The following is a 27,365-nucleotide window of genomic DNA, read 5'->3' on the forward strand; positions in this document are numbered from 1 at the left end:
ATTCAGATCTAGATCAGCCTTGCAAGATTCATATGTAGTAGATTCACCTCTGTAACTTGTTCGGTGCTTACATCTACAGTTGTATGACGGGAGCAGCGACATTGAAGTTGCAGCATGTGCTACGTCGAACCTCGGCCAGGTGCTGTGGGAAGGACACGGCAGCATTTGACCAAGATCCAGATACGTGCGTAGGAGTATCTGACAGAATATACGAATACGTCCTCCTGGTCGAGTGAAGACTTCCGCCGATTCCTCGTCGTCCCACAGGTCTAGAGCCGACTTCGTTGCTGAAATGAAGTATGCTGCCTTTCGCGAGACAGGCACGTTATCCCAAGAGAAGGCTAACACACGTAGAGTCTCGAGCACTGGCGCTGCACGATGTCCAGAACCAGCAACATGCTCAAGATCATGCGAGGAAGAGAATGAGTGAAGCTTCGGAAGCTTCTTTCCAGTAGTTTCTACCCTCGCAACACGTCCTGTTGTGAGAACGTGATGGTAATCTTTGAGACTGGGCCAGGGAGATGAGATAAGTGTTCGGCTAATGGACGAGCCGTCAATTGAAGGCGGGCCTGAATAATGTGTAAACCCGGGCATTGTCGACTGCCCTCCCTCTGGCCCAACATTCCCAGCCTCTGTATTTCCCCATGCTTTGCTCTTGACTGCTGTGCCCACTGCTCTTTCCCGTCTCCAGGGACAATACGCGCCAAAGTACCTCGCTGGGTGGGAAAGCTTCCCGGGGTGAATAAGACCGTTACCGTATTCTTGTTTGTGAACCTCCTACTTCTTCTCAATCCATGCCCTCCACTGCTGCCACTCATCATACATGGCACTGGCCTTCAGCCCCGTATATCGCACGGCTTTGAAGTCCTGCACATCATCCCACGGCTTCGAGTTCTGCGCCTCGGTGCCTCTAGCAGACCCTCTAAGCAGCCGTCTGGCAACACCATGTCCGTATCCTCCGTCCCATCCTGCCTTCTTCATCAGGCTTTCGACTGTCTCCTCTTTAGTCCAGCCCTGCTCCACGGCCACATCGGGCAGATAAGTAGCGCCATGCCGTCGGTTACGGTGTGTAAAGCTGATTCTTAAGCCATGTAGGCCGAGTGTCCAGTCCATGGCATCCTTGCAGGGCTCGAAATCGGCGAGCAATGTCAATGAGCACGAGAGCGCAGGTAGCAGTGAAGCCGGGATGGGCGAGAAGCGCGTGTCGTCAAAGGCGGCTGTCAGAGCATATGTAGACAGTCCAGAGGCCAGAGGGAGGGCCTCGAATGTACCTATGCAGCCGCGCAGGGACTTGTGGCCGGACCTGGAGATTGTGTTCCATGTGACGAAGAGTGGAAATGAATCGGTGACGGAAAGTCGTGAGGCGTAAGATGGCTGCGGTGGCGTGATGGACGTTAGGCTTGAAGGAGTGGTTAACTGTGAATTGGAGGATGTGGCAGAGAGTATGGAGGGTGACGAAGTTGAGGATGACCTGGAAGAGGATGTTGACGCCTTCAGCCGGGATATGCTGGACAGTTCAGGGCGGCGCCTCTCCTCCTGTATGTGGTCTTCTTCCTCCTCATCCTCTGCTTCGTCTTCCGACTCTTCTGCCGCAAGATCAATGTCTATGTCAGCCTCTTCATGACCTTCTAGTACGGCGTCTGCATCAGGGGCGTTATCTGATCTGTACTGTTCGTACAAGTCCAGGATTCTCTGAAGGGTAGGTGGATCTCGGCGTTCAAAACTCGCAGATAGAATTTCAAAGCAGTATAGGCAGTGGGCAGGGCTTGCCATAGGAGCAGATCAGGTGAGTAGCTTCGTCGAGTATCGTCAGCCGTACGTGTGGAGGCGGCTCTGGAAGTGGATCGGTCAGGTCGAAGCAGACACAGATTTGCACAGCAAAGAGAACGAAACAGTAGTCAGGACTAGACGATAGGAAATGCGAAAATGAGCGTCAATCTACAACGATAGTAAGACAGGAAGAAAGCATCAAGGGAAGGCCGGAGATACTGGTACATTGACTTGCATGTTGGTGGTGGCTGGCCCGCGGGTCAGTGATTGCAGGAGCCAGAATTTGGGGTCCAAAATCTGGGTCATTGAGGGTCGATCAAGGCGTCAATCGATCGTCTCACATCTGCGGAGTCTATCCAGTCAACTCGTTCAGCTGATCCAACTTCTCATGCATCGTCTCGTCTCCACCATATTGTCGCTGCTGCTGTTCCCGTCAAGTGCAGTCTGCCACTTTTGATGCCTAAGATCGCAACTGAACTCCGTACAATCACCTCCACGTATCCAGGTTGCCTACGCTGATCCCCAGCCCAGTATCGCCATCGCTACCTCCGGTCTGTTGAGATCTGGCACTGCTGGCTCGACTTCTCGATGCCTCTGATTCACCCTCGTCGCTCTCGGCCTCTTGAGGAACCAGCCTGACGGCACCACCTCCTTTGACTCGTCGGTCGCTCGCCCTTGTCCCCTCTTCAGCTTTCCTCTTCTCCCACTCTGCTACCAGATTTCGATAGTAGACTTCTGCCTGTACGGTGATGCTATAGTATTCAGGCGTCCATCCAGCCTTGTTCTTCCGAAGGGGATCTGCACCAGCTTGAATCAAGGCTCGTACAGCTTTCAAGTTCCCCCAAGCAGTTGCATTGTGTAGACACGTATTGCCTTGATTGTCTCTTGCATTCACCTCCGCTCGGCGAGCGATCAGGATGTCAATAGTGCTATTGTCCTCTCCTGATCTTGTGGTAGGCCTGGAATTCTGGTCGACATACGCAGGCAAGACAGGCGTACCTTGAGAGCAGGATGCGAGGTGGAGGGGTGTTTGACCTGTGTAGTCCGGTCGATTCATGGTCTGTGGGAAATGCTTGCAGAGAAGCTCAACGACGGCCGACTGCGAGTAGGCTGCAGCTAGATGTAGAGGGGTCTTCCCGTCAGTGTTGACAGAGATACCCAGGTTGTCTCCGCGGTTGGAATAGATCCAGTCTGTGACCTCTCGTGTGCTGTCATGGCCAAGGGAGATCAATAGCTCCTGTGTCTCTTGATCAGCAACGCCGGAGCTGCTTGGGTTATGCCAGCCCACTTACTGCAATTTCGGTCAGCCCATGTTGCGCAGCCAGGTGCAACGACGTGTTGCTTTTGTCGGCAAAGTCAGGGTTGTGTAGATATTGTGGGTGATGCTTCAGCAGTCTGCGGACCAGCGCAGCGTCGTTCAGCTGGATTGCCTGGCGTATGGAAAGGTCAACTTGGGTCATTTTTAATTTTCATGGTCTAGTAAGGGTCTGGCCCGATGGCCATTGAGGCAAGGAAGAGATGTTCATGCGACCAGCGCGATGCAAAACGGATGTTATTAGAGGAGCCTTTGATGGTGTTCCATTGAGACGAGGGGGAAATCATCGGGAAGCAAACAGATCCCGCCAATCAGCATACGAAACACTTCAATGCGAACGCGGTCATGCCAGTATCAAATGTTAACAGCCATAGCCCTGAGTCTGAACTATTAGTAACTCATATCGGCAACTACATGAAGGCGCAATGCACAGCTCTTCATAAAGTCGACCTGTCCGAGATTTATGTCTCCTTCTTCCCCTTCTGTGCCTCTCGTTCAGCCTTCCTCAGAGCTCGCGTCCTAATATCCACATGCATCCTCCGATTGAACTCCAGTAGCATACTATTCATAGGCCCAAGCACACCAGTGATCAGTGCCGCTACAAGAGCGTGGCTCCAATAAGGAGTGCCGCTGTATGCATATCCGATGCTACCACCTCTTCGTCCAATCTTCGCAAGCACGGACTTCACAAACGCCTTCTCCGTAGGAACTTGCCAATTGGCCCGCCGGATCTTGGACATGGCCGAGGTGACGAGATAAGAGTGGATAAAGAAGACATCAATTCCTTTGGAGGAGAGCTCCGAGGCCAGAGCGGTTGACCACTGTTGTAGGAACGCCTTTGAGCCAGAATAAGTTGCCAACAGCGGAGTCGGTGTCAATCCGCCGAACGAGCCCATTGTCATGATTAGACCCTTCTTGTGCGGCACCATGCTTGGTAGAACAGTCTGTGTGACCCGCAGTGTCCCCAGGCAATTGATGTTGATGATGTTGGACATCTCAGAGAGCGACGTCTCGGCAAAGGTTACTGGGATGCTATGGCTCTGGCCAACGTTGTTGATTAATATTGATACTTGTTTTCCTTGCACCAGAGAAGCGAGGGATGCGTAGTCTGAATCTCGATTCTGCGAAAAATCCATGGCTAATATTTCCACCGCAGTATTGGGCGACGCCTTTTTGATTTCGGAGGCGAGGGATTCGAGCTTGGAAGCGGTCCGCGACACAAGGATCAGGTTGAAGCCCTTCTTTGCCAGCTGGAGAGCATATTCTCGACCGATGCCATCAGAACTACCGGTAACCACGGCCCAAGAGCCCTTGGGACCATAACTAGAGAGCTTTGACAGGATATTAGCAGAGCGCATAGAATGGAGTTATGATCAACTTACGGATTTACCAGGCAGCACAAACGTACTCAAGAGCACTCTCAGCGTGGTGAAGGCAATCGAGGCAATCGTGATGGCGCCAATGCTTATCAGCGCGGTGGAGGTCAGACTTTGTTGGCCCAGAGGCCCTAGATTGATTGCCATGATGACCACAAGAGTTTGGACAGATCAATGTTCCTGTGCAAGCCAGGGAGAAATGAAAATGTAGGGCACTAGAGCCTCGTGCTGGCGAGCTGGCAAGAGTTGAGTTGTTGGGTAGCAGCTGAGATCGCAGCGGGGAAATAATGAGCGATGGGAAAGATCGCAGCCCGATCGCCAGGGGTCTGCATCTCTTCTCCAACCTGCGGCCCACCACCGCAATTGCTTTTTGGGATCTTTTTGTCGCATAACACAATCAATAGCTGCCGCATTTCTATCACAATTTGATAGTATTTTCTTGTATTTCCTTCGTGAAGAATTGACTTGCGAGAAACGCACACTACCGACTTTCACCTACTACAATGGCGTCCATGCTCCCTCAATCAGAAGGCTATCTGCCTCTGTATATTCTCTTTGTACAGCCACACACCCATCTCTTCACAACACATGCTAATATATACCCAGGTGGGGGTGACTGCCCTTGGGAATGCCGTGCAATGCTACAACACCATATCCTACACTCAGCGCCTCTACTCTGGCCACCCCGAACCGGGCAAGGCCAAAAGACCTGCTCATGAGACGTCTACTGCGACGCCCTTGTCCTCGAGAACTTTCGGAACTTGGACCTTCGCTGTAGGCCTCGTGAGGATCTTCGCTGCATACCACATCAACGAGGCGTCCTGGTTTCAGATGCAGATGTTAACCAATCTTGTCGGTCTGGTCCATTTCAGCATGGAGGCATTTGTGTACAAAACAAGTCGACCTTGGGGTCCTTGGTTGGCCCCTGTCAGTGTCTCGCTGTTTGGCTTGGTATGGAGTGTCGCTCAGTATGACTTCTATGTCAAATAAGAACTGTACACACAACGGAAGAATATGGACGAAGAATAATATATCAAGGCTCCGGCTTCTCTGGTGCAGGAGGATTCTGCACTTTGTCTCCATCACCTTGCAATTTCTTTCTGTAGAGCTCTCCACCGCAAGCTTGCAACCTGGCAGTAGCTTGTTCTGGCGTGATATCCCTCTGTGGCTCGGCCATCATCTCGTAGCCGACCAAGAATTTTCGAACAGTCGCACTTCGTAACAGCGGAGGATAGAAATGAAGATGCAGACTGGAGCAATCGATCTCCTCGCTGGTGCCCTTCAAAGGAGCTTGGTGTATGCCCATGCTATATGGAAAGCTTGTCTCAAATAAATTGTCGTACCGACGGGTAATCTCAGCAATCGCTTCTGCAAGGTCCACTTGTTCGTTCTCGTCTAGGTCGATCAGTGAGCGTAAGTGCTTGACCGGAAGCACCATGGTCTCGAAAGGCCAGGTTGCCCACCATGGACAGACGATAAGGAAGGTCTGGTTCTGGAACACCACTCGCTCATTCTTTTCCCGCTCTAGGCGGGCATAGTCAACCAGCATGTGTGCGCCACCTTGTTCCCGGTGGTATTTCCTCAACTGTTCCAATTCGATGGCCGGCTCTTCAGGCAGTGATGTGGTGGTCCAAATTTGCCCGTGGGGATGCGGATTTGAGCATCCCATGGCTGCACCTTTGTTTTCGAAAATCTGCATCCACCGATACTGATCTTTCGGCGTGCCGACGTTCGCGTGTGGGTTCGATGGAGGAAGGTGAGTCGGCTTTGCGATCGCAGCGAGCTGTGACTTCGGAGAGATATGTGCTGTGTAGATCTCTGTCCATGTCTTAACGATAGGCAGGATCTCGGTGGGAGACATGTCAGCCAGGGTGATGTTGTGCGCAGAGCTGAATGTCAGCACGTAGCATTTCCCCTTGACAGGCTCTGCTTGTAGCAGGAGACTCGACAGACTCCCTGCTGCATCTTGCGGAGCGTAGTCTTCTTGTTCCTCCTTAACAGCACTGTAGTCGTTCACAAAGACGAAAGTATCCTTGTAACTGGGGTTGGTGTCGCCCGAGGCTCTTTTGTTTCCGGGACAGAGGTAGCATTTCGGGTCGTAGGTTGGGAGGTCGATTACTCCGGGGTTCTCTTGCTGTCCTCTAGAACGACGTTGTCAGGGTGTGATATACGACAAGCGCAAATCGCTTACTGCCATGGTCTTTTGGTGCGATGAGGGGAAACCAGGATCCAGCTACCGCGGAGTGGGTTGTACCGCCGGTGCGAGATGTCGTCGAGGATCTTTTCAGGCATGACTGCTGAATGTAGGGGAAGCACAAAACCAAGTAGCCCGTCTCAGGAATATCAAGAGCAAGCACGAGCTGTAGACAAGGAGCCACAGAATTGGCGGGTGCGGAGTGGAATCGACGTTGCATTCAGTGTCTGGTGTGGGAAAACCTCGTACGTCAGAAGTGTTGCAGCCAGAAGGAGTACAACTACGAGTACAACCCTCACCAGACTGTGCAGCCTTGGACATTCTGTGTTCAACGATATTGAATCTCCTTCGTCTGTTTAGATCAAGAGACGCAACCATGTCCTATGCCACAGGTGTCCTGTGATAGAATACGGATATATACTTCTGCTCTTGGATGATTTCAAGAAGATCCAGCCATGACAGCCTCACTCTGGGACCGCGCCCAAGACGTACTGGCGTCCCTACAGCATCTCGATCGTTAGTCGATTCTGGAAAAAACACGTCTCCATCACCTTATGGGTGTGGTACGAGCTCTGAAAGACCCCAAAGTTCGGCCAAACTGGACCTGCAATATTGACGCTGGGTACAAAAGAATCCTGATCTTTCTTTTCCGAAGCTTGAAGATGATGTCAGCTTTTATTTTGGCTTATCGATAGCCTGGTGAGCCGTGTGCACCCACCACAAGCCCCATCACTCCGTCTATCGGCGCCATTGACAGAACGGATGCGGATGACGGCTTCGGCCTCTGATCAGACGACAATGTTTCTTGACTTAAATTCCGCTTTGCGTATCGTGCTTTATACCTACGACTGACCATTAACTCCCATACACTTCATCCCTACAATCAAGATCTGTGCAGCCGTGGTTGCTGTTGCTATGCTTTGCGCGCGACTTGACGCTGATGGGCTTAATTAGTCACTGATTGACTATGATGGCTGTGGATAGTCTGTGTCTCTACAGCTTACCCAACGAGGTAAACAGGTCAGATGGGATTTGATCGAAACCTTGACTGACTGATGGCGACCAGATTTTGGTCTCGATACTGTCGGGCTTTGAAACCCAGGCTCTCCTTCCCTTGGTGGTCGTCTCCCGCCGTTTCCATTCCATCATCCTCCGGATCCTACACTTCCGACTCTTGCTTGCGGCAGCTTTACCAGACTGCAAGCTCATCCTCGAGGCTTACCACCCGAGTAAGAGATATAGCGACCCGTACCTTTTCTGCACCTACCTTGGCACAGATGGACTTAGTTCTAAGCATGAAGGGGAAGGGAGTCTGTACGAAGATTGCGCAAGTGAAGAAGGGAGGTTCGCCAAATTGGGTGCTCTATACAGTCGCTTCAGACCTGAGCGACCGGGTGTGCAAGGCTCAATGCCTGCGCGACGGATAGCTGGGTCCGTCGTGTCCCAGCAGTCATCCTCACCCAATCCAACGCAGCCAATCTATGCTGACGGAGGAGACGGTGGCTCTGCCAAGGTTGTCCACAGTCTGAACCTCGACCCGGACGAGCTCTTTGGCCAGTTTTGCGCCTACGCCAGTCTTGTCCGGCTCGGGCCACGTCGCGGCGTCTTTCTGAGCAATGTCCAGATCGTACAGTCCGGCCAGGGAGTCATGAGAGTGTGGAAGCAATGGCTACAGGATCGTGCTCTCGAGCTCTGGCAACATGAACAAGATCCAGGCTCCACGATTGATCGTACACCATCATCCAGTTATCCCACAATTGGTCTGCACAAGAATATCCTATGGACGGATTACAGAAAGAATGTCGGGTTACGGGTAGCGGTTCGAGCTCGTGAAGGCACGTGTTATGGCAAGGACGCCTCGGAATACGATGATTTGCCTATGAGCTTCTCGATCGAGATACAGGGTGAGGTCGGCTGCCCATGAACTGTACACATTGACTGACTACCCGACAGAGCTCGTTGTACGAACAACTCATCTGATGCTGGCGGTTGAGGCATCGACGCGGCCCGATGATGGTCAATCAGGTAAAGCCCTGATATTTGGAAATTTTGCGACTGCGGCCTCGTCAGTGGGCACGTAAGAAGGCTTTCCCTTCAGCAATACATCGTCACTATATACAACAAGATGCGCTGGTTTGTTCGCATTTGCAGCGAGTGGGTTTTGGAGTCGGCGTCTGATTCTGTCACAGATCCGGCCTACGTCTCGTGGGAGTTGAGGCGCTGGAATGGGTGGTGATCGTGTATTGGCAGGTCTAGACACAATTTGGGCGCTGCCTAACTATACCCCATGTATAGACCGCTTCGTCGAAACGAAAATCAAGCGGGAACCTCGATTGCATGATTATTCAGGATGATGCAGAGTCGTCGTCATTCGGTCGTTCGTAAATATCGTTACGAGGAAAGGTGGCAGAATGCCAATCCTGACCGACCATGCGGCCTGTGCTGCTGCTGCTGCTGCTTCGACGGATTTTGCCCGAACGTGCCTTTCGCCTGTTCTCATTCAGGCTGCTCGTTGACCGTCTTCGACTTGCAGTTGCCGTCACTCATCTCATCAACCTGGGCCTTGGTGGCTTTACAAAGACCAGAGGCCGAAAGGATTCTTCACCCATCATGTGCTTGGACCCTTTCGGAAACCCTGCACAAGCGACATGCAGCCACATCTCTCGGCCTGGTTCAGCTGTCTCAACCTCGCTTCTGGGGCAGCATCCAGCACATTTTGCGAGCGGATCGGCCTTATATTGGTCGATAACAGCCAACAACTCTTCCGGAGCTACGTGGCCTTCCATTGTCCGAGCCAGTGTCGAGTCAATCCTTTCACCGGTTTCGTTGATCCTGGTTGACATGAGGCTCTTCCGGTCGGTTTCAGTGTCCAGGTCCTCGTTGATACCCCGCTCCTGCTCGCTTGGAGCTCAATAACCCACATGTCCTTGACTGTGGTCGACTTGCTTGTTTGACGAGCTCCAGCTTGAGTATTTCAACATTGTTCCGCATAAGTCCACTTTTCTCTTCCTTTTGCCACCGGTGATCACTCCTGCTGAACACTCTTGCATGAATACCTCAAGGTAGGATCGAGAACAATATCTTTCCCATCTCAGGAAGACATTAGCGTGAAGAAAGCCCCACCTTGCCCGACCATGACCAAGTACTCTTTGCCAAAACAGGGTATCTCCAGAGAAGTCCTCGAGACGGACCTGCCTATTTACCTGGGCCGTGATGCTCGAGTGTTGGAAAGCCACGTATGTCGAGCATGTTGGCAAGCCGGGCAGTATACTGACGTGTTCTAGCAAGACCGATATGTGATTGAAGCTTCGCAACCCCCTCCAAGTGTAGGTATCAGGGGCCTTGTGACGACGTGAAGGCGTTGACGACGCGTAGTCGATGCTTCCATTACTCCGTGATGACACAGCCCGATGGCGAGGCAGTGATGGTCATCAGAGACGGATGAGTGAGGTCTAGTCCGGAGGATGGCATTGACGCCGAGCTAATACCAACAGGCTACTGCGACAGTCGAACCCACAGAGACCGACAGCATTCCTTTAGCGGCGGCAGTGTTGTGCCTCGTCATCATTCGACAAGGTATGACTCTCATGGGTCAATGTCTGCCAATGCGTATGCTACACCAGCGGTTGCGATTCCTCAGAGACCTGTCCTGCCGCAAAGGAACAGCTCCAACAGCGGTTCGGCGATGGAGTCAGTCGCTGGCTCTCCAAGTTCTACCTTCGGAAGTCCTCCCTGGCAGAACAGTCGAAGCTATTCGTACTCCACCAGCTATTCGAGTTCCAGACGTCCCTCAGATGCGATGGCATCTTTGGACGAACGGGTTCGAACTCGGACTGACTCTGTCTCGAGCGAATCGAGCGAATATGGAATCGACGGCGTCTTCGGTTGCAGCAGGGATACCGACGACAACAGAAATATATCTGTACCGAGGCGAGACCATCAATCGTCTCGCTCCTACAAAAACAGAAGAAGGTAAAGTCGAACAGCGATACTGAGCTCTTCGCTTCGTCCAGGGCGCGTACATGAGGATATGTAATGGTAAGGACATCCCGCGCTTTGTGGCAATTTTCAGACTTGACGCTTACACCACCACCACAGCGAATTTGCTTCATTAACTTTGGCTTGCTTTTCGAGAATGGTCTTCAGCAATTCGAACGATTGCATGGATTTCGGATTACCTTCGCCGAGCACGCGCCGCCTGTGCCGCACAACCTCGCGAAGAAGTTGCTCACCTTGCTGGAGTCGTCTTCTGTATGTGGGTCCTGGGTCCGCTTTGGCGAGCTGCAGAAGGAAGTATGCATGGCGATGTTTGGCTTCCCATGTATACGGATGGTCTTCAGGAAAGTTCTCCCTTAGCCGTGGAAAGACTTCGTCGACAATGATTTCCTCGGCCCTCTCAGCGTCACCAAAACGAAAGGTGGCTCTCGCCAGTGTAGTGGCTGCCATGATTGTCTCGATCCTAGTCGAGCCGACATGCGCATCGTATTCCTTGAGCAGAGCCTCGAGGCCTTCTTTTGCGGGGCGGAAATCTCGTTGTCCTCGATCCTTCTTCAACTCATTCTCCAGCATGGCCCACACGAGATGATACTTGGCCATCAACACCGGACCACGGGACTTTGGGTATTCACATTCCATCCGGTGATAGATGTATCGGAGACGGTCGACATCATGAAGGGGACTGCATCCACCACCACGTTGTAGCAAGTTTTTCTTGAAAGCGATTGTCAGTCTCAGAGGATTGTCGTCACCGAGGTGCGTTCTGGTGACTTGGTCGCATTCAGCAAGCATCTCCGCCAGTCGCTCCGTGTGACCCAAACACTCGAACAACACAGAGGCCACACTCAACGCGCCAATGCATGCTTCACCAGGAGGGCTCCCATCTTGGATCATGCATAAGAAGTACAACTTGGCTTGATCCAGGTGGTACGTGGCATTCTTTCTGCAGTCAGGCTTGTCTTGGCCAACACAAATCAACCAGTATAAGCAGTTCGTTACGAACCGCGCTGAGAAACTGCCATCATTCAGTTGAGGGCTGTCAGTATATACTCCGAGCCGGGCAATATCAAACCCGAGGCCAAACTGGTCGATGCTAGCTGGCGTGGAAGAGAGCAACGCATTTATGTCGTCTACGGACAGGCCATCCGTTGGCCCATCGAGGCCGTTATGCTGCCGTAATGGACCATCCGGTCCAAAAGGGTCACCTAACTTGGGCGAGGCTGGCTGCTTAACGGTGTCATGAGGTGGCATCGGCAATGATTCAGGGTCCAAGTCCATGTCATCGGGTTCAGTATCTGAGGTCGAGGTTGATAACCTCTTCGACGGGGTGCCCTTACTTGACCATTGGGACGACGGTCGCGGACTGACTTCTGGGGATGGCATGGCGTTCAATGGTGGCACTTCGGCATGGTCTGGCGGAGGAATCAGATGCCCCGAGCCGCCTGAGGGAGGAGTGAGCGGGTTGTGCGCTGTTCTCGGCACGGTTTGTTCCAGGGGAGTATCCGGCAATTTGATGTGAAGTGGCGTTTCCTCTTCATCTGAGATTTTGGACAGCAGGTGCGCTTCATCGACCAATTTGGATCTCTTGATATACTTGAGGATATCCTCTCGACGGCGAGGGAATGATGAGAAGAGGACTGTTTGAGCCTCTCGGGGACGTCCTTCTGCTCTTGTACGGTTCAAGAGCCTTAATATGAAGGCAGCATCACGCCATGTATGATTTTTTCTGATGCCCCAGCTTTTCAACTGGTCTTTGTACTGCTTGGGTCTGATAACTGGCAATTAAAAAGGGCAAATCTAGGCAACAGGGCTAAACTTACGACTGATCAAGACCATAGGAGGCTCTGATATGCTCTCTGATCCTTTCCAATGTCCAGCCTTCGACCACATAGAGGCGTTCAATTTCGTTTTTAAGCGCGTTCAGGGGTGACTGGACTCGCTTGTAGGCCTTCTTGGGCCGTTTTGATGGCCGGGACATGGTTTCTCAGGTGCTCTGGAGCACCATACCTGATCCGGTGGAATGCAAAAATGCTGCGAAACCTGACTGCGAGGCTTGCTGCATGGGACGTCAAGTGCATGAAAACACGAATATGCGGCTGGACGACAGTCGAGAGAAGCCAGGCACTTACTAGTAATTCGCGATGCATGGATGCATTTTGTTGGTCCGGGTGGCGAAAATGGGACACCAGACAAGGCAGACAATGGGCTCGAAGGACGCCTCACGCCTTTGTCACAGCCCAGGGCGCATACGTGGACTGGGATTGGGGGTGACCCATGCGCAGGGGGTGGTGGTGGTCTTGAGGTGTATTACAAAAGTGCGATTTGCTAAGGGAGGATGCTGACGAACAGAAGATGCATCAGGGACAAAAATTCCAGAAAAGACCTCTTCCTGTGACCTCATCAAGCATTTTAGATCGTAGCAGACGGTTAGAAAGGGGTGGTGAAGCCCTTTCAGTAAGCAGACTCGAGGCAATGCTCCTCGGGCAGCATTGCCACCACTGACGGACGCACAACCGCCGTCGCTCCTCCTCACCGTGCTGACCAGAAAGAACCTGTTCGCATGACCAGGACCTTTCTTGTCTTTGCAAAAATTCCACTTTCCAGATAGGGACCGCAGCCGTTCGTAAAGCCCTCGACATTTCTTTTCTTTTCTTTTCTTTTCTTTTCTTTTCTTTTTTTCCCGCCCACCCTGGCGGCTTGCAGGAGGCGGACTGAAATAAAAAAGGGGCCAAAAGGGCATCAACCGGCCATGAGCGAGCTGAATGGGTAACTTAGGTGACTTATTCAGCCACTCACAGAAGGATCGAATTCGGTATATGAACTAGTTGGACGCGTGGGCGATGGCCCGTCATTTCCATTTCTGTTGAGGGACTTCTTGCACGACTCTCTCTGCTAAAAGTTGGGAAGAAAACGGAGTGAAGAGGACTTTTGTCACGGAAGCGGTTTCCAACTCCAGCCTGAGCAAAGGAGCCTCACTGACCATTGATGGAGTTTTCCAAGGAGCTACTCCAAAGTTCCTCCGCAGTTCCCGGGGCGGGTATGCCTAACTTGACTAAGGTTGTGAGCCCAAAAGTCTGCCTCGCCCCCAAGTGTTGCCCCAAGTTCAGGTTCGCCAGGCACTCTTATAGGCTAGGCATTGCAGATCTTCCACCGAGTCTCACCAAAAGACCCCGCATGATGCCGCCATCACCGCCATAAGCAGCCCGCAGTTTCTGGCTCTGGGATTGGGAACTGCTTATTCACTCCAGAGCCCTTCAACCTTCCGTGTCTCAAGTCTCAGACCACATCTTCTCGTACTCCGTACTCACAGTACTTACCTTTCCCATCTGCTCCACCTCCATCCATTATTCAGCAGATGTTCGGCGGAGACCTCGGCCTCATCTACCCGGTAAGAGCCTATCCCGACATACGTGTCAAGGACCACATGCGAGTCTGGATCTACGAGCCCAAAGGGTAATCGCGCTCCTACTGTGTACAATCCGAGCCCATCCAGGGTGATGCAGTACTTTTGTCTCTTCGAAATACTAGTACACAACATGTCCTCAACAATATTTACCTAGGCCAAGGTAGCCTCATTCTTCGACACGCCACTGGTGACGCTGCCCACACACACCGCAGACGTCACAGATGGCCCGCTACATGAAATCTACTGTAGGTTTTGCTTGCTGGTACCAGGTAGGGTGAACCGTGAACGCCACGAGCAAAGGTGCCTGTGATCTTGAGCAAAAAGTTCTTTTGTTCCGCGGTCCGGGAGACAAGGTAGGTTACCAAGGGACGCGTTCTCGTGGTCACGAGCAATTGGTTTCTTTGAAATGTTGAGATGGTCTTTGCGACCCCCTGTGAGGTATAAAGACCTTCTACGACTGACCAGGGACGCGCAGCGCAACCCACTGCCTTTCCAAAGTCATTGCGGATTGCACCCTTTTGTCTGTTTGAAAAATCAGCAAACTCCTTACGCCGCGAAGGTAGTCAGACCTGTCTACTTATACGGAGTACCCGCCCAGTAATAACCAGAAAGCACGCGTTCACTATCATACGAAGCCTGTCACCTCATTTACCGACCACATCCAATTTACGCCGTGAGCACAATCCCAGTCAAGATGCCGTCTTCGAGCACAGCCAGCGTCAAGAGCGGTAGCACGAGCGGCCGCCGGGTTGATCGGCACGAACACCAGTTCCGTTTCCAGCAACAGATGGCACAGAACGGCTACGACATGAACAGAGCCGGTGCTGGTGCTGGTGGAGGAAGAGGAGATGGACTGGCTATGAAGAGATGGTTCGCCGAGTCGGCCAGAGACGAATTCTGGAACCCTGTCTCTAGGACGCCCGGGAGGGCCACGACGAAGAAAGGGGACAAGCTTTGATTGAATCGCAGACCGCACAGCGGGAAGGCGCAAACCTTGTCGCACAGGCTTACGAGCGCAAGTAGTAAAGAAGTTGGAAGATGATCAACTGCATGGAATCGGCACCAAGGTCGCCCTGCAAGAGTTGAGTTGTCAGAGAGGGAGAGGGAGTGGAACATTCATTGGAAACCGACAGGGTCCGCCTTGAATTCGACCACTCGCAGGAACGCTGTCTGCCTCCCTCCGACGACGAGTACAGAAACGCATCAACGAACGAGACGCCAGGAGATTCGGCCCTGTCATTTTGTACGTCTAATGAAACTCGGGAAGACGAATGAGGTGCGCGTGGCTTCAGTGTCCTATACCGCACAATCGAATCCTCGACGTCGAGATGGCCACCTACAAGTTCGAAGTAGAAGCTCAATCCAAGAGAGGCTGGAGAGATTTCATTGTTGGAGGGACTAGTTGTTCCAGGCCGGCAGATCCTTGAGAGGAAGTCGACAGAGGGAAAGGCGAGGACAATGCGGACCAAAACTTGGGAAAGGACAAGACAAGATGTGAATGTGAAGGTGAAGGTGAACGTGAACGTGAATGTCTTTTTCGCATCATTCTTCCCATCTTATCTTCTTTTGCCTTGCTAGCTACGGGTCGGGTTCCATCTCTGAGAGTACATAGTCAAGTACAACCGCAAGTCCAAGTCCCTCGCTTGCATCGCCGCGTCTCGACTCGACTCTTAGTTCGGCCTTCCCGGGAATGAAATGCCGGACGGACGGAGGGACGATGCATATGCTGAGTTGTATACAGTAGTGCCATCGCCATCCAACACAAAAAATTTACCAAGGAGCATTTACATTAACTAGGTATGTAGTAGATTTTTACGCGAAGTGTAGGTCAGAATGACACAAAATCAAAGACACCGTTGTCGACTCCAGTGGTCTATTCGCTTTCAGATAGCAATAGAAGTCAGTCCGGACTCCGCTGGACCTTCAAGAAAGAATCCAGTTCTACTATGTGTAAGTACTCCGTACCTTGTAGTACTGTACCTAGGTAGATTGTACGCCCCATAGATCCGGTCTCACCCAACGCTTGCCTTTAACCGGCTTGACTCCTCGCGCGCAAACAACATCTATTAACCCCTTCATTTCATTTTGTCTGATCCGTAGTACTACGTAGTTAGACCAAAACTGTAGTACTCATTGGTACTCCTTTCAAGAACCCATCCTCACATAATAAATCAAATAAACTCGTGCAGAGCAAACGCTCACAAAAGTGTGGCTGTTGATGCGCCGTCCATTGGATTTGCATGATCTGATGCCCGCCTTGACAACGCCATACTCCGAACGCTAGGTTTAGGTTGTATATGGGACACTGCCATACGCAGCGTCGCAGCTTGCTCGAATGGTGTCGGATAACTGTAGCTTGGGATCCAAAATAGGCGGGCCGATGATGCCACCGAGATCCAGGACTTCGAAATTTTTGTTTTCGGGACAATCGGCGTCTTGCTGAGAAAATGTACTGGATATCATCTTCGTGTAATATTTGTAGACAAACTTTTCCGAAGGGGTATGCGTCCGGAGACGAGAACTAGTCCACTGAGCTTGCATAGACTGGTCGATTTGTATATTCCGGCGGAATAGACTTGATGGTACTCGGCAAGTGATCTTCCGCGTAGGTCTGTTGTCCAGGGTTGCATGACTCGTATGCGCTGCGGTCCGTGGATGGGCAGGCAGTGATGGGCGAGCAATACATTCCTCCGATCTGGCAGTGTGTCCAGTGCTGAGGAACGCGAGTATCGAACAACGGCGTGGAAGGGCAAGGCCGCCACGCTCTTACCAGATCTTACTCGAAAGAGTACTGACATCCATCAACTTGGCGTCAGCTTGTTCCTGAGATCGCTCGACGACTTGGAGTCGATGCACCGCGCGCACTTGCACGCGCCTAGAGGTATGGCAATGTATTTCTGGCGGCCATGGCCATCTCAGTTCGAGGATATAATAATGTACTAGCGGCATATATCTGCCAAATCCGTCTGTCTCAGCCGCTGGTTGATTCTGTGTTCTTATCGTTAATTTCCTGTTGCTCGGCATGCAGCTCACTCGGCGACAGACTCGGAACCCGAACACTCCGTGGTAGATCGTACACCGATCCACAATATCGCGCACGCAGGGCTTCCTCACATATCAACTCCTGGTCGTACCGAGGTATGACATGGCACATGGCGTCGCGCCAGTCGCCCATGGTCTTTGGAGTCAGATGACACATCTGGGTGTACTCCCAGTATTCCGGGTACCATCCAGACGACTCCCAGCCGATCAGGGCCACGATCCGGCCAGCCTCGTCGACCAGGATGTTTTTGGGGCAGAGATTGGCGTGGGTAAACTTCAAGACGTAAGGCTTCATCGGTGCGTGGACGATTTGGACTTCTTTTTCGGGAAAGTCGTCTGGCTTGTGACCTCTTCTCTCGAACTCTTGGAACGCTTGGATCGAAAAGAACGGGCCGACCCTGCCAGACCCAAATCGATGGTCAAGTGCGGCGCCGAGAGTGGCATCTCCGACGACACAGTGCTTGGGAGGTTGCATCTTTCGCAGCTGCTCAACAAAGCGACCCAAGTCCCCAATGACCTTGTTCTTTTGGTGGGCAGACATTCCCGGCCACGCCTGTTCCAGAGGCTTTCCCGGATACGCTTCGTATTCGACCAGTCTCCCCTCAGGCCTGTTGTACACGGCCAGCACCTTGTAGCATGGGACCGAGGTATGTCGGTCGATCAGCTTCAGGGCCTGGTATTCGGTGTTGAGGCAGTGCGTCTTGAGGATTCTGGTGTTGCTCAGCCGCAGGATGGTCTCGCCCGTGGCTGGATCCGTCTCTTTCTTGCCCCAGTGCATGCGCCATTTGAGGCCGAAGGGGATCTCGTCGTACTCGTCGTGCGGCTCGGTGTCATTGCTGCTGAAGCAAAATGGCATGACTGCGGGAAGATTTTTGGCTCGCGGGGTGGCACCTGGTCAACTATAGAACGAGCGTAGAACGAGCGTAGAGATAAACCGAATCCGCCGTCGCATTGGAACAGGGTCGTACCATGGCAGGGTACTGTGCCGACTCGAATCAACCTATGCTGGCAGTGTCTTGGACCTTTGACGAGGATCTGGCGAGAGGCAGGGAAAGCCGGTATGGGTACGAGACAGCGTCGAACTCGCAAGGGGATTCATGTCTGTGCAAGGGACATTGGGAGGGAAGGTCTTGTCAGGAGAGAGCGACAGCGACAGCGACAGCGACGGAGGTTGAGGTTGAGGTTGAAATCGTCGTTCTCTGGTGTTGTGTTGTGGTTGAGCGGGACGAGGTTGTCGACGGAGCTTTGCAATCCACATCCACATCCCGCAGTTCGCTGGATTCGTGCTCGGGCTTCTCATCACAGTCTTTCCCCAATCGAGCTTCGAGGCCACCGGCAACGTACAGCCCGGTGTTGCATTGGGCCTGTATCAACCCGCTGCCAAGGTCGTCTACCAAGACTAAGTAGGTAGTGAAGGCTTAGATGCAGCTGGATCGTGGTACTATCATCGTGCGGCACTCATCTGGGCTTTCGATCTGCATTGAAACAAGTGGTTCTGGTGGTATCACCACTGGAAGATCATTACTAATGAACGGCTGTACCACTTTTGACTGACTTGAAAGAGGAGACCGGCCAAGGCAGACTCCAGATGGATATACGTGTCTCAGCAAGATGTGCATAGCAATTACAAGTATATAGTATTCATAAACCATCCCTCCTGCTGGTCACATCACCATCCGGAAAGCGCCACTAATTCGCCTAGTTATGGGGTCGCCGTCGATCTCATCTAGTGATGGATAAGGCTGATGCTACAAAGGGGTCGACGCCGCGTTGTAGCGGGTTGGCATTTGCGTGGTACGAAACTGCCATCTCAGACGACGGTAGAGGTCTCTTAGATACTGGTGACCTCCCCCTTGGTGAATACCACTCGGATCTTCCGTCATCCATCTTTGATGGTGCGCATCTTGTCGACCTCACCTTGTTGAATTCCGCCGCTCACCTCGATGTCAGTACTGCCCCTCGTAAGATCTTCGCTGTTCCGCATGTCTTTCAGCTGGCTCCGGCGTCTGATTCGTTCCCATTCTTTGTTGTCGTCCGCGTCCACAGTGTTTGCGGTAGTCTCAACCGCGTCGTCATCGGCCTCTTCTGGGATAGCCAGGTTCAAGAAGAGAGACAGAAAGGCTGTCACAGCAAAGCCCGTCTCCATCACCAATTCGATTGCACTCATCTGAAAGGAAATACAAGTCAGCACATAGAAGCAAAACCTTGAATAAAATGAAACATATAGATGCAATGCGCGAGACACGATCCCGAGACACAAGACACTTACAAATCCTCGTAGGGCAGAATTGTCCCCTTCATACGTGAATACGTAGTCAAACCTGACGATGATGGGTCAGCGAAATCAATTTGATCCGCAAGGAGAAGAGATCTTTACCAGTCAGGGACCAACGTAGCACCGAAACCAACAGACATTGCGGCCGTGAGTATGAAGCGGTTGCGCCTCGTGAAAGGAACGGTCGAGATAATACGGACACCAGAGATGGCAACAGCCGAAAACAGGAAAGTCGTCATACCACCAAGGACCGAAGAGGGAATGGCCACAAGAGCAGCTGCAAACTTGGCGAAGATGCCCATGAGGATCAGCCAGAGGCAGCAGCAGTAGCCGGCTTTCCTGTTGGCACAACGCGTAAGGGCGATGACTCCGTTATTCTGTGCAAAGGTCGACATCGGCGTAATTGTACAAAGGCAGGCGAGCATTCCGTTCAAACCGTCGGCTAGCACACCGCCCTGGATCCGGGAGTCGAAAAGGGGTCCATCCACTTCCAGACGCGAGACATCACAACTGGCAGTGATATCTCCGATGGCCTCCATCATCAGGACTAAGAAGACTGCTAAGAAGGGCAGCACCATCGGCCTAGGTACAAGTCAGTGGTCGGCTCGAATGCCACAGCAAACCAATCTCACCCATATAACGACAGTGGAAATGTCTCGACCCAGATGAACGAGGCGGCTTTGGCACTCTTGATCCCCGAGTCGTCGAAATAGTTTGTGGCTGCTGCAATGATACAGCCCACTAGCAGACCAATGACGACAGCACATGATTTCCTGCCTCAGTCAGCATGAGATGAATGTGTATCTTTGGGACAAGAAAGACATACATGATCGGACTACCGAACCTCTCGCATAGGATAATGGTGATAAAGACGCTGAATCCCAGCCCAATGAATTCCGCAGAGCCCCATGGGAGAGGATGAGGGGCAAAGTTGGTAGGACAATTCTGATAGATACCTTCTTCTGGCCGCGCCCTGCAACTTCCAGATCCTCCTGCCCAATTTTCAAATCCCGAGGAGATGAGATTGATTCCAATGAGGACGACAGTAGGTCCTGTAACCAACGGGGGAAAGGCTCGTTTCAAGACTTTTGCAGGAGCAAAAGACAAGCAGATTTCCAGGAGGGCGCAAATACACGCTGTCCCGAGAATCGCCCCGTAGCCTTTCGGACAGGCAAGACGATTTCCATCTGCATCGGTGGGGCAATAGCCAGAGGCGTACATCTGAGACAACCCACCCAAAGCCACAGGTATGGTTGCAAAAGAGGTGCCGACCACGGAGATAATGCCTGTTCCTATGAAGTAGGGCGTCTTGTAGAGGTGGAAACGTGTGATTTGAATAGAAGACAAGATTCCGCAGACAATGAGTGACGTCGAGACAAGGTATTGAGCGGTCTCTGTCGGTAAATTGGCACCACCCGTGCCAGAGAGGATGATAGGTGGTGTGATCAGGCCAGCCAACATGGACAAGGCATGCTGAAAGCCAAGCAACAACGCTAGCAAGATGGGCATCTTGTCGTTCAAACCGAAGAATGGAGCTGTTTGGGTTTGCTTCTTCATGAAAGGCAGCTTCGGGGTAAACAGAAATGCGTAGTCGTAGTCGCCTACAAGACCCTCTTTTGTTGTAAGGCTTCGGATGACTCGACGTGGAACATCCTTTACCCTGTCCACGAACGGACGTCGGGGTGTGGTGTCGGGCCCAATGCGGTCAGGCTCCATAATGAGACGAGGCTGTTGTGGTCTCGTAGATGAAGGCTGTAGAGCTCAATGATGGTGTCTCAATACTGCTGGGCGAGTGAACAAGTATCTGAGAACGTTGGACAGATGGGCCACAGAGTTCTCGTTTTACCGACAGTCAAACGATGGATATACCTCGAGAAAATGCTCTGGGTTGAAAGGGGCAGATCAGCTGTGTACCAAGACAATATCTCTGGACTTAGGTTGGTAGTCCAGCTTCAGCTTTTCAGTTCTAGGTGACTCTTCTCTTTATCTCTGGGTGGTGCCTTCTCATTATATGCCATCACAAGGTCCGTATCTTCGCTTCAGAGAGGATCTGCCCGCATGTTTACGGACGCTTCCACCCATCAGCGGCAATCCCCAGGACGTAGGAGCCCGCCGCTGATGTCTTGGCGAGATCATCTTGCAAGCTTAGGGTTCGCGTGCCCAGAGACAACTGATGATGAAGGTTGGGATATGCTCGCGATGAGATGCAAAGCCATCTCGGCGCAGCCTCATGAATGGGCTGATTCCGAATATAACTGGTTCGTCGCTTGCTGTTACGCAAAATCTTCAAGTTGCGGTTTCTATGCCAAGTCGACAGCTCGACATTGGCAGAGCCGCCTGATAAGCATTGCCATTGGTATTGGCACAAAAAGCGGCCTCAAAAGCTGCCCTTGCTCCACCTGCAACCACGGATGTGCAGTCTGTATCGTAGCTTTCCAGCCCTCTGGCTGTTGAAGGCGATAACAGCAGCTACAATCTCTGATGGTATAAACTGTCAAAATTGACGCTGGGCTGGCATTATCACGTAAATCGGTGCCAGACCTCGGAAATGGAAGCATACTAACTAGGTTAGATATGCAGAGATCCCTTGCGTTTGGTACGGAGGGATGCTTCGATGATCAAGGTCAATACTTCACTTTCGGTCTCGGCAGGAGAATTCTCATCGATACCTGCATAAGCGAAAGACTAACCCGATCACTGTTTGATGTAATGGTGCTCGCCTCTTTCAAGCACTTCAACCTCGTCGCCAACTCGAATTTGGAATGTCGTCGACTCGGCCGGCACTAATTGAAGGCCCAGACAGGCGTTCAGTGGATCGCCATCGTCAATGCATCTGAAGGACTTTAGAGTCCTGTCCGGCTCAACTTGATGTCGTTCCGCAGTATCAGGATCGACATTTGGTAGCCTGCACCGAACTGTGTGGCAAGCGCAGTAGAACAAATGGTTGCCAATCTTGATCTTTTTCCAGTCATCCTCGTTGTACGCTACAGGCCCGGACATCAGAACATTGGATCGGAATCTTCTCGCTGAAAGGCGAGGAATGTCCTTCCCAACCTTTCCGGCCACGTCCCTCACTGACGCGATGTTGAGGAGATGCACGGGATAAGCATCTGCAAAACCGACCACGGACTGATAGCCCAACTGCTCTTTTCGGGGTGCACAGCGATGCACCTCTCGGTAGTTCTTGGGATCGACTCTGAAGAGGGTGAGTTGGTTCCGAACTTCAAGGTAAGCACGAAAGTCATCCGGTACGTGAACTCCCATGTTCAGCCAGTGCGGGCTATCCTTCCAAATGGTCACTTGCTCAGAGGGATATTGATGATTTTCCGAAGGCACCAACGGCACACAAAATGACCTTTCGTTAGATATAAATCCAAGCTCCACCACGAACTTGATGATGGCTGCCAAAGGACCTCGGGGAATACGAGGATACTTCACAATCATAAATCCTTGGTCTTTGCCCTGCGTTTTCTTCGATGCCGTCTCTGGAATCCAGATCTCTGGTTTCACAAGAGCCAATTTCTCAAAGCCAGGCTGCCGTAAGGTCCGGAAAGTCCACCTTGGCTTCTTTTCCTCTTCAGGAGCGTCTCCCCTGGTCCGCGGCGTCAGTAACTCGGCGAACGCGAACTTGCGATCCCAGGTCAATCCAGCGGCATCCACGTCGGCTACGTCCAATTCCACTCCGCCACAAGACTTGACCGGGTGGATGTACAAAGCCTTGATCTGCCATCTGGAAGTGTCATGAGAGGAGGCGGGTTTGGTGTATTTGCGGTCATATTCATCTGTCATATTCGACGCCCCGCGAATCGTCACTTGCTTGTAGCCCTGTAGCGAGTGGCGGATCCTCCATGCTTCCTGAACGCATATGACGGTGAGTGCTATGAGCACCGGAGGTAGCAATACAGCAAGAGCTTCCATCATGGTGTGCTGTTCCGTACTCGTGGTGAAGTGGCACGAAGTAGAGGTACCTTAGGCTCACAGCCTGTTGTTGAGATTTGTAAGTTTGAAGAACGCTAAAGACCTGCCGAGGCATACTTTGAACGCTTATCTAGGGCTCTCGAGGCTAAGTTAGGCGATTATGGGCCCCGTATTTAGCCTGGTGAGCGCTAATTAGGTCTTAAGGCTAGGCGACGATGGGCGGGGCCAACACCCGGAAGTCAGTTGACAGCAGGATCTCACTAGGCATGGAGAATCTCTTGCACGTCAGTGTCTAGCTAGGTAGGCAATGGTCATCATCCGGCCAGCGGGAGGCCAGCAGAAGGCCATCTTAATCAAGTTCTGGGTTCCCAACGGGTGTATCGAAGCCGGTATATACGAAGAAGAGACCAAGATATCACGTTATGGGATCAAACTAGCATTGGGTGTGCTCATGCAACTACTCCTGGCGAGGCCGAGGCAGAAGCGGTCGTTGGCTTTTGACCACAAACCGCAATGCTTCAGATAGGGTTAACACGCAACTAGATCTCGGAGAACACGTCTGGAAGCACTCACATGGGCCAGTACGCGTGGATCTTGCCATCCTGTAAATCCTTCCTCACCTCTGACACATATGCTACCACTTGTTCTCGTGTCCAACCATGACCACGGGTCCATAGAGCCATGCTCAACCCTTCCAGACTCGTGCCGAGGTTCGCCAGCGTCCATAAGCCGACGAGTTTGTGCTTTTTGTCCTTTGGCCAGCGATTCGTCGGCCACTTGAAGTGCTTCACTGTAACATTTGTAAATCAGCTACTACCATCCGATCGCGATGGTGTACAGCTGCGGCCAAAAGACGGCCTAAATTCTCGCTGCCGCTGACGAGTAACTTGCTCCATTCGTACATCACTTGTCCGGAATGGAAGGTCCCATCGTCGCAGCCCATCGGAAATGTACAATCCTGGAGCTCTAGCCAGCCGCCGGGAGATAGGTTTCTTCGTGCCCTAATACCGTGGTTAGTCTGTTGAGCACCGAGATTGTTTGAAAAAGAGTGTGCTACGTTGAGAATTGTAGAATGAAGCGCGCAGTGCCGCTGCCTTGCCACCTAAAGGCTTTATATTGACCCAGAGCAATGACAAGAGAAGCTGCTTCGTTTTGGAGGAGAAGACGATACTTACTTGTACGCTTGATTGATGAAGGCTGGCCAGTCAGCAAATGATCCAACCATCATCCGACTGAACACATAGTCGAAGGGATAACTCCACGTCCACTCATTCTTCAGATCATCAATTTCGAACGAGCAATTGGGCGGAGTACTGACTCTGTTGTCAACCTCCGTTAGTACTCCCTCCCTGCAATTGACTTACATGTCAGGCTGGATCGGGCTTAAGTCGACCCCAATGACCTTTGACAACGCAGTGGTCAGTAATAGTGCAGTCAAGTCGGGCAATCAGCCACCGTGCATGGTTCATACCTGGGCGGAAGGGTGCTCATCAGCTGCACAATCATCAGCTGGGAGACCAAACACGGCCCAGAGAGGGGAAAAACCGTATTGTATAGCCCAAATCCCGGTGCCTGTTCCAACATCAAGAACACGTTGAGCTGTCTCGGCCGCTGGCGCAAAATATGCTCGACCATCAAAAGTGGCAAGGAAATGTGCATTCTGCATGTCTACGCGCATATTACCGTCAGCCGGGCTCGCAACTTCTTTGCAGATGTATTTACCTAGCCTGCTCATCTCTTCTTGATGCAGGGCAATTAAGTTCAGCGGACGCCCCTTTCTCCAGGATGAATGGAAGGGGTGGTGAAGGACAGGTTACCTCGTCATTAGGAAGAACGTATTCTGCAGAGAACAAGAGGTTACACCTAGGTACCGACAGTGACTGATAGATCAAGGACTTGCTTCCCGCGCTAAGCGCATGATATGTGCGTCCATTCTCTATCTCAAAGTTGCGGATTGTTGATGTAAGGGAAGCCGTGGAGAATTGGTCATCATCCTGACAAGATGCACACATTCATGTTTGGTCATCATCTTGATGATATAGGCCGCAAGGTAGTTGTCACGTACCAAGCCAACAGCAGAGTCGTCATCGACATCGGCTTGCTATTGAATTTAGTCTTGTCCAAAGGGCCAGCCTGAAGCCAGAACGAGTGGCATTATTCAACCAGAACAGGCACCGCCTCATTCAAGCCTTACCACCTTTCTGTCCGAGGGATGCTGAGTAGTCTTACCAGAGCTGCGTTCGTATCTTGCGTATGATCTGGGTCCGCCATGCTCGTGCTATATGGTGGCACGTTGAACTCGATCTGCCTAGATGACAAGAATAGTATCCAAAGGACTCTGATATGCCCATCGCAAGGTCTTCAAGGAATACAATCGAGATCGATCATCTCTAGAAGCGCCCATCAAGCACACATAGGCCTGTGGTGCATGGGAGCAGGCACTGAGGTCGTATTACGACCCGGGAATGGTGTCGGGCTGAACTCAGCGTACTATTCTGCGCCTCGGCCCGTCTCCACGCGAATATGGCACACTATGCAGGATGCTATTCGCCACGAGTCTCAAGTGGTGTGTGGTATATGGCGAGCTCGACGGGTGTCTGAAGGTCCCGTTGCAGACGTCGGCAGATCTTCGCAGCGCCAACACCAGCGAGGACTGGGCATTTGGAAAATGAGCCCAATCATACCCCGACTCCCATGCGGCGTTTGGAGCTGCGTTACTGCAAGCCTCAGTAACCGACGGTGTTTAAAGCGATGGCCTTTGCCGGCAACTGATATGGAGTAGCCACAAGTACCCAAATAGTACGGTAGCAGGATTGCTTATGCTCTTGGCTAAGGAAGAAGAGTCCTTGATAATCCAATCATGTCAGGGCCTAAACGACACTTCATCCCACGTCGAAAATGACCGGGGCGCATTGATAGGTGCCAGAGGGATGCTCCAAACGAGCGTGGCTCTGTCTTCTAGACAGGTAGGTATGGGCATACCGCTCAAGCATGCGGCCTGTCGATCGGTTGGGGAACCAGCGGGCACCAGCAGCCGGTTGGCCTCACACCGGGTTCTGGCGCCTTGTGATACGCATAAAGAGGTTCCATTGCGTCATTACACCGTAGTTGAAGGTATCCATCTGCAAGTTGTCAAAAAATGTACCGGCAAGGACAAGGGCGAAGAGAAAGGTGGTGGTCGGTCGGGACGGTCCTTCGGAAAAGAGAATACTTACGGGATGAGCGGGGTTGAGAACAGTGAAGTCAAAGCGACGCAAGAACTGAACCGATCAGCATGGTTTGACTGACAACGACGATGAGGGGAAAGTGAGGGCGACAACATCTTCGCGGGTGTTATCGATCGTGCGGACATACCTCGACAAACATCTTGTTCAACTCCAGCAGTGCGATGGGTTTCCCCAAGCAACCCCATTTGCCGTAACCGAAAACCAGCTCGACAGTATGTTCCATCGTTCTGAGTCGGTTCCCATCTGGCTGTAGCCACCTTTCAAGCGAGAATGTGTCTGCATCATTGCCAAATACTCCTTTGTCACGCATCACCGAGCGAGGGCTCCAGCCAACATCTGTGTTTCTTGGAATCTGTTGGCCACAGACAATACCATCTGTCTCTGACCGACGCGGCAGGATCCCCGCAATAGGTGGCCAAATACGTAACACTTCCTTGATGAAGGCCTGGAGATAGGGGAGTCCTCTTGCTTCAACATCTTTGATCGGAGACGAAATTTGACCGACTTTGACGCCATGATCAATCTCAGCTTGGAGTTTTTGGTATACCAATGGTGAAGTTGAAACGTGGAAAAGGCCTATTCTTAGCACTACCGCGGTCGTATCAGACCCAGCCACACTAGCAAATCAGTACCACAAACAACGTCAAAATGTAGCGGACTCACATTTGCACCAGAGATTCGGATTCTGCATTCTTCTGGTCAAGGCCATGAGCCACGAATGATCCGAGCATATCTCGTTTCACGACCTTGTCTTGGCCATAGCGCTCGGCCACCACTTCTTTGGCCATGCTGATGCATTTGGCAGTCGTCAGTCATGAGAATAGCCCAGTGTGAATCGTGCAAGAG

General features: G+C 52.0%; 13 protein-coding genes across 13 annotated transcripts; 4 read left to right on the forward strand and 9 right to left on the reverse strand.

The window, feature by feature from the left end:
• Nucleotides 1–44: 44 nt before the first annotated feature.
• PV05_04270 (uncharacterized protein) lies at nucleotides 45–1,982 on the reverse strand. Its single transcript, XM_013460669.1, has one exon. The coding sequence runs from the start codon at nucleotides 1,771–1,773 to the stop codon at nucleotides 778–780; it is 996 nt and encodes a 331-aa protein (XP_013316123.1). The 5' UTR covers nucleotides 1,774–1,982; the 3' UTR covers nucleotides 45–777.
• PV05_04271 (uncharacterized protein) lies at nucleotides 1,981–3,328 on the reverse strand. Its single transcript, XM_013460670.1, has 2 exons — nucleotides 3,063–3,328; nucleotides 1,981–3,007 (listed from the first exon to the last, which is right to left on the reverse strand). Exons 1-2 carry the CDS (start codon nucleotides 3,228–3,230, stop codon nucleotides 2,258–2,260), a joined length of 918 nt encoding a protein of 305 aa, XP_013316124.1. The 5' UTR covers nucleotides 3,231–3,328; the 3' UTR covers nucleotides 1,981–2,257.
• A 105-nt stretch (nucleotides 3,329–3,433) lies between these two features.
• PV05_04272 (uncharacterized protein) lies at nucleotides 3,434–4,731 on the reverse strand. The gene is made up of 2 exons (XM_013460671.1): nucleotides 4,468–4,731; nucleotides 3,434–4,416 (listed from the first exon to the last, which is right to left on the reverse strand). Exons 1-2 carry the CDS (start codon nucleotides 4,606–4,608, stop codon nucleotides 3,547–3,549), a joined length of 1,011 nt encoding a protein of 336 aa, XP_013316125.1. The 5' UTR covers nucleotides 4,609–4,731; the 3' UTR covers nucleotides 3,434–3,546.
• A 122-nt stretch (nucleotides 4,732–4,853) lies between these two features.
• On the forward strand, nucleotides 4,854–5,496 carry PV05_04273 (uncharacterized protein). Its single transcript, XM_013460672.1, has 2 exons — nucleotides 4,854–5,018; nucleotides 5,068–5,496. The coding sequence occupies exons 1-2, from the start codon at nucleotides 4,965–4,967 to the stop codon at nucleotides 5,449–5,451; spliced, it is 438 nt and encodes a 145-aa protein (XP_013316126.1). The 5' UTR covers nucleotides 4,854–4,964; the 3' UTR covers nucleotides 5,452–5,496.
• On the reverse strand, nucleotides 4,914–6,893 carry PV05_04274 (galactose-1-phosphate uridylyltransferase). The gene is made up of 2 exons (XM_013460673.1): nucleotides 6,653–6,893; nucleotides 4,914–6,602 (listed from the first exon to the last, which is right to left on the reverse strand). Exons 1-2 carry the CDS (start codon nucleotides 6,751–6,753, stop codon nucleotides 5,495–5,497), a joined length of 1,209 nt encoding a protein of 402 aa, XP_013316127.1. The 5' UTR covers nucleotides 6,754–6,893; the 3' UTR covers nucleotides 4,914–5,494.
• A 488-nt stretch (nucleotides 6,894–7,381) lies between these two features.
• On the forward strand, nucleotides 7,382–9,241 carry PV05_04275 (uncharacterized protein). The gene is made up of 3 exons (XM_013460674.1): nucleotides 7,382–7,667; nucleotides 7,722–8,559; nucleotides 8,609–9,241. The coding sequence occupies exons 1-3, from the start codon at nucleotides 7,623–7,625 to the stop codon at nucleotides 8,734–8,736; spliced, it is 1,011 nt and encodes a 336-aa protein (XP_013316128.1). The 5' UTR covers nucleotides 7,382–7,622; the 3' UTR covers nucleotides 8,737–9,241.
• Nucleotides 9,242–9,789: 548 nt separating this feature from the next.
• Nucleotides 9,790–10,650, forward strand: PV05_04276 (uncharacterized protein; the record flags this gene model as incomplete). Its single annotated transcript, XM_013460675.1, has 3 exons — nucleotides 9,790–9,891; nucleotides 9,940–9,981; nucleotides 10,150–10,650. 3 exons carry the CDS (start codon nucleotides 9,790–9,792, stop codon nucleotides 10,648–10,650), a joined length of 645 nt encoding a protein of 214 aa, XP_013316129.1.
• Nucleotides 10,651–10,671: 21 nt separating this feature from the next.
• Nucleotides 10,672–12,742, reverse strand: PV05_04277 (uncharacterized protein). Its single transcript, XM_013460676.1, has 2 exons — nucleotides 12,472–12,742; nucleotides 10,672–12,419 (listed from the first exon to the last, which is right to left on the reverse strand). The coding sequence occupies exons 1-2, from the start codon at nucleotides 12,627–12,629 to the stop codon at nucleotides 10,724–10,726; spliced, it is 1,854 nt and encodes a 617-aa protein (XP_013316130.1). The 5' UTR covers nucleotides 12,630–12,742; the 3' UTR covers nucleotides 10,672–10,723.
• Nucleotides 12,743–14,554: 1,812 nt separating this feature from the next.
• PV05_04278 (uncharacterized protein) lies at nucleotides 14,555–15,584 on the forward strand. The gene has a single exon (XM_013460677.1). The coding sequence runs from the start codon at nucleotides 14,752–14,754 to the stop codon at nucleotides 15,013–15,015; it is 264 nt and encodes an 87-aa protein (XP_013316131.1). The 5' UTR covers nucleotides 14,555–14,751; the 3' UTR covers nucleotides 15,016–15,584.
• A 288-nt stretch (nucleotides 15,585–15,872) lies between these two features.
• On the reverse strand, nucleotides 15,873–18,338 carry PV05_04279 (uncharacterized protein). The gene has a single exon (XM_013460678.1). The coding sequence runs from the start codon at nucleotides 17,953–17,955 to the stop codon at nucleotides 17,029–17,031; it is 927 nt and encodes a 308-aa protein (XP_013316132.1). The 5' UTR covers nucleotides 17,956–18,338; the 3' UTR covers nucleotides 15,873–17,028.
• A 640-nt stretch (nucleotides 18,339–18,978) lies between these two features.
• PV05_04280 (uncharacterized protein) lies at nucleotides 18,979–21,090 on the reverse strand (the record flags this gene model as incomplete). Its single annotated transcript, XM_013460679.1, has 5 exons — nucleotides 18,979–19,266; nucleotides 19,369–19,420; nucleotides 19,477–19,956; nucleotides 20,007–20,147; nucleotides 20,201–21,090. 5 exons carry the CDS (start codon nucleotides 21,088–21,090, stop codon nucleotides 18,979–18,981), a joined length of 1,851 nt encoding a protein of 616 aa, XP_013316133.1.
• A 978-nt stretch (nucleotides 21,091–22,068) lies between these two features.
• Nucleotides 22,069–23,295, reverse strand: PV05_04281 (uncharacterized protein; the record flags this gene model as incomplete). Its single annotated transcript, XM_013460680.1, has 1 exon — nucleotides 22,069–23,295. One exon carries the CDS (start codon nucleotides 23,293–23,295, stop codon nucleotides 22,069–22,071), a length of 1,227 nt encoding a protein of 408 aa, XP_013316134.1.
• Nucleotides 23,296–23,861: 566 nt separating this feature from the next.
• On the reverse strand, nucleotides 23,862–27,307 carry PV05_04282 (uncharacterized protein; the record flags this gene model as incomplete). Its single annotated transcript, XM_013460681.1, has 12 exons — nucleotides 23,862–24,082; nucleotides 24,247–24,293; nucleotides 24,468–24,605; nucleotides 24,657–24,694; nucleotides 24,764–24,786; nucleotides 24,838–24,960; nucleotides 25,303–25,393; nucleotides 25,522–25,600; nucleotides 26,341–26,414; nucleotides 26,508–26,552; nucleotides 26,647–27,136; nucleotides 27,183–27,307. The coding sequence occupies 12 exons, from the start codon at nucleotides 27,305–27,307 to the stop codon at nucleotides 23,862–23,864; spliced, it is 1,494 nt and encodes a 497-aa protein (XP_013316135.1).
• Between the last annotated feature and the right edge of the window lie 58 nt (nucleotides 27,308–27,365).

This window comes from Exophiala xenobiotica, assembly GCF_000835505.1.
Source record: "Exophiala xenobiotica strain CBS 118157 unplaced genomic scaffold supercont1.3, whole genome shotgun sequence".
Classification (NCBI taxonomy): domain Eukaryota; kingdom Fungi; phylum Ascomycota; class Eurotiomycetes; order Chaetothyriales; family Herpotrichiellaceae; genus Exophiala; species Exophiala xenobiotica.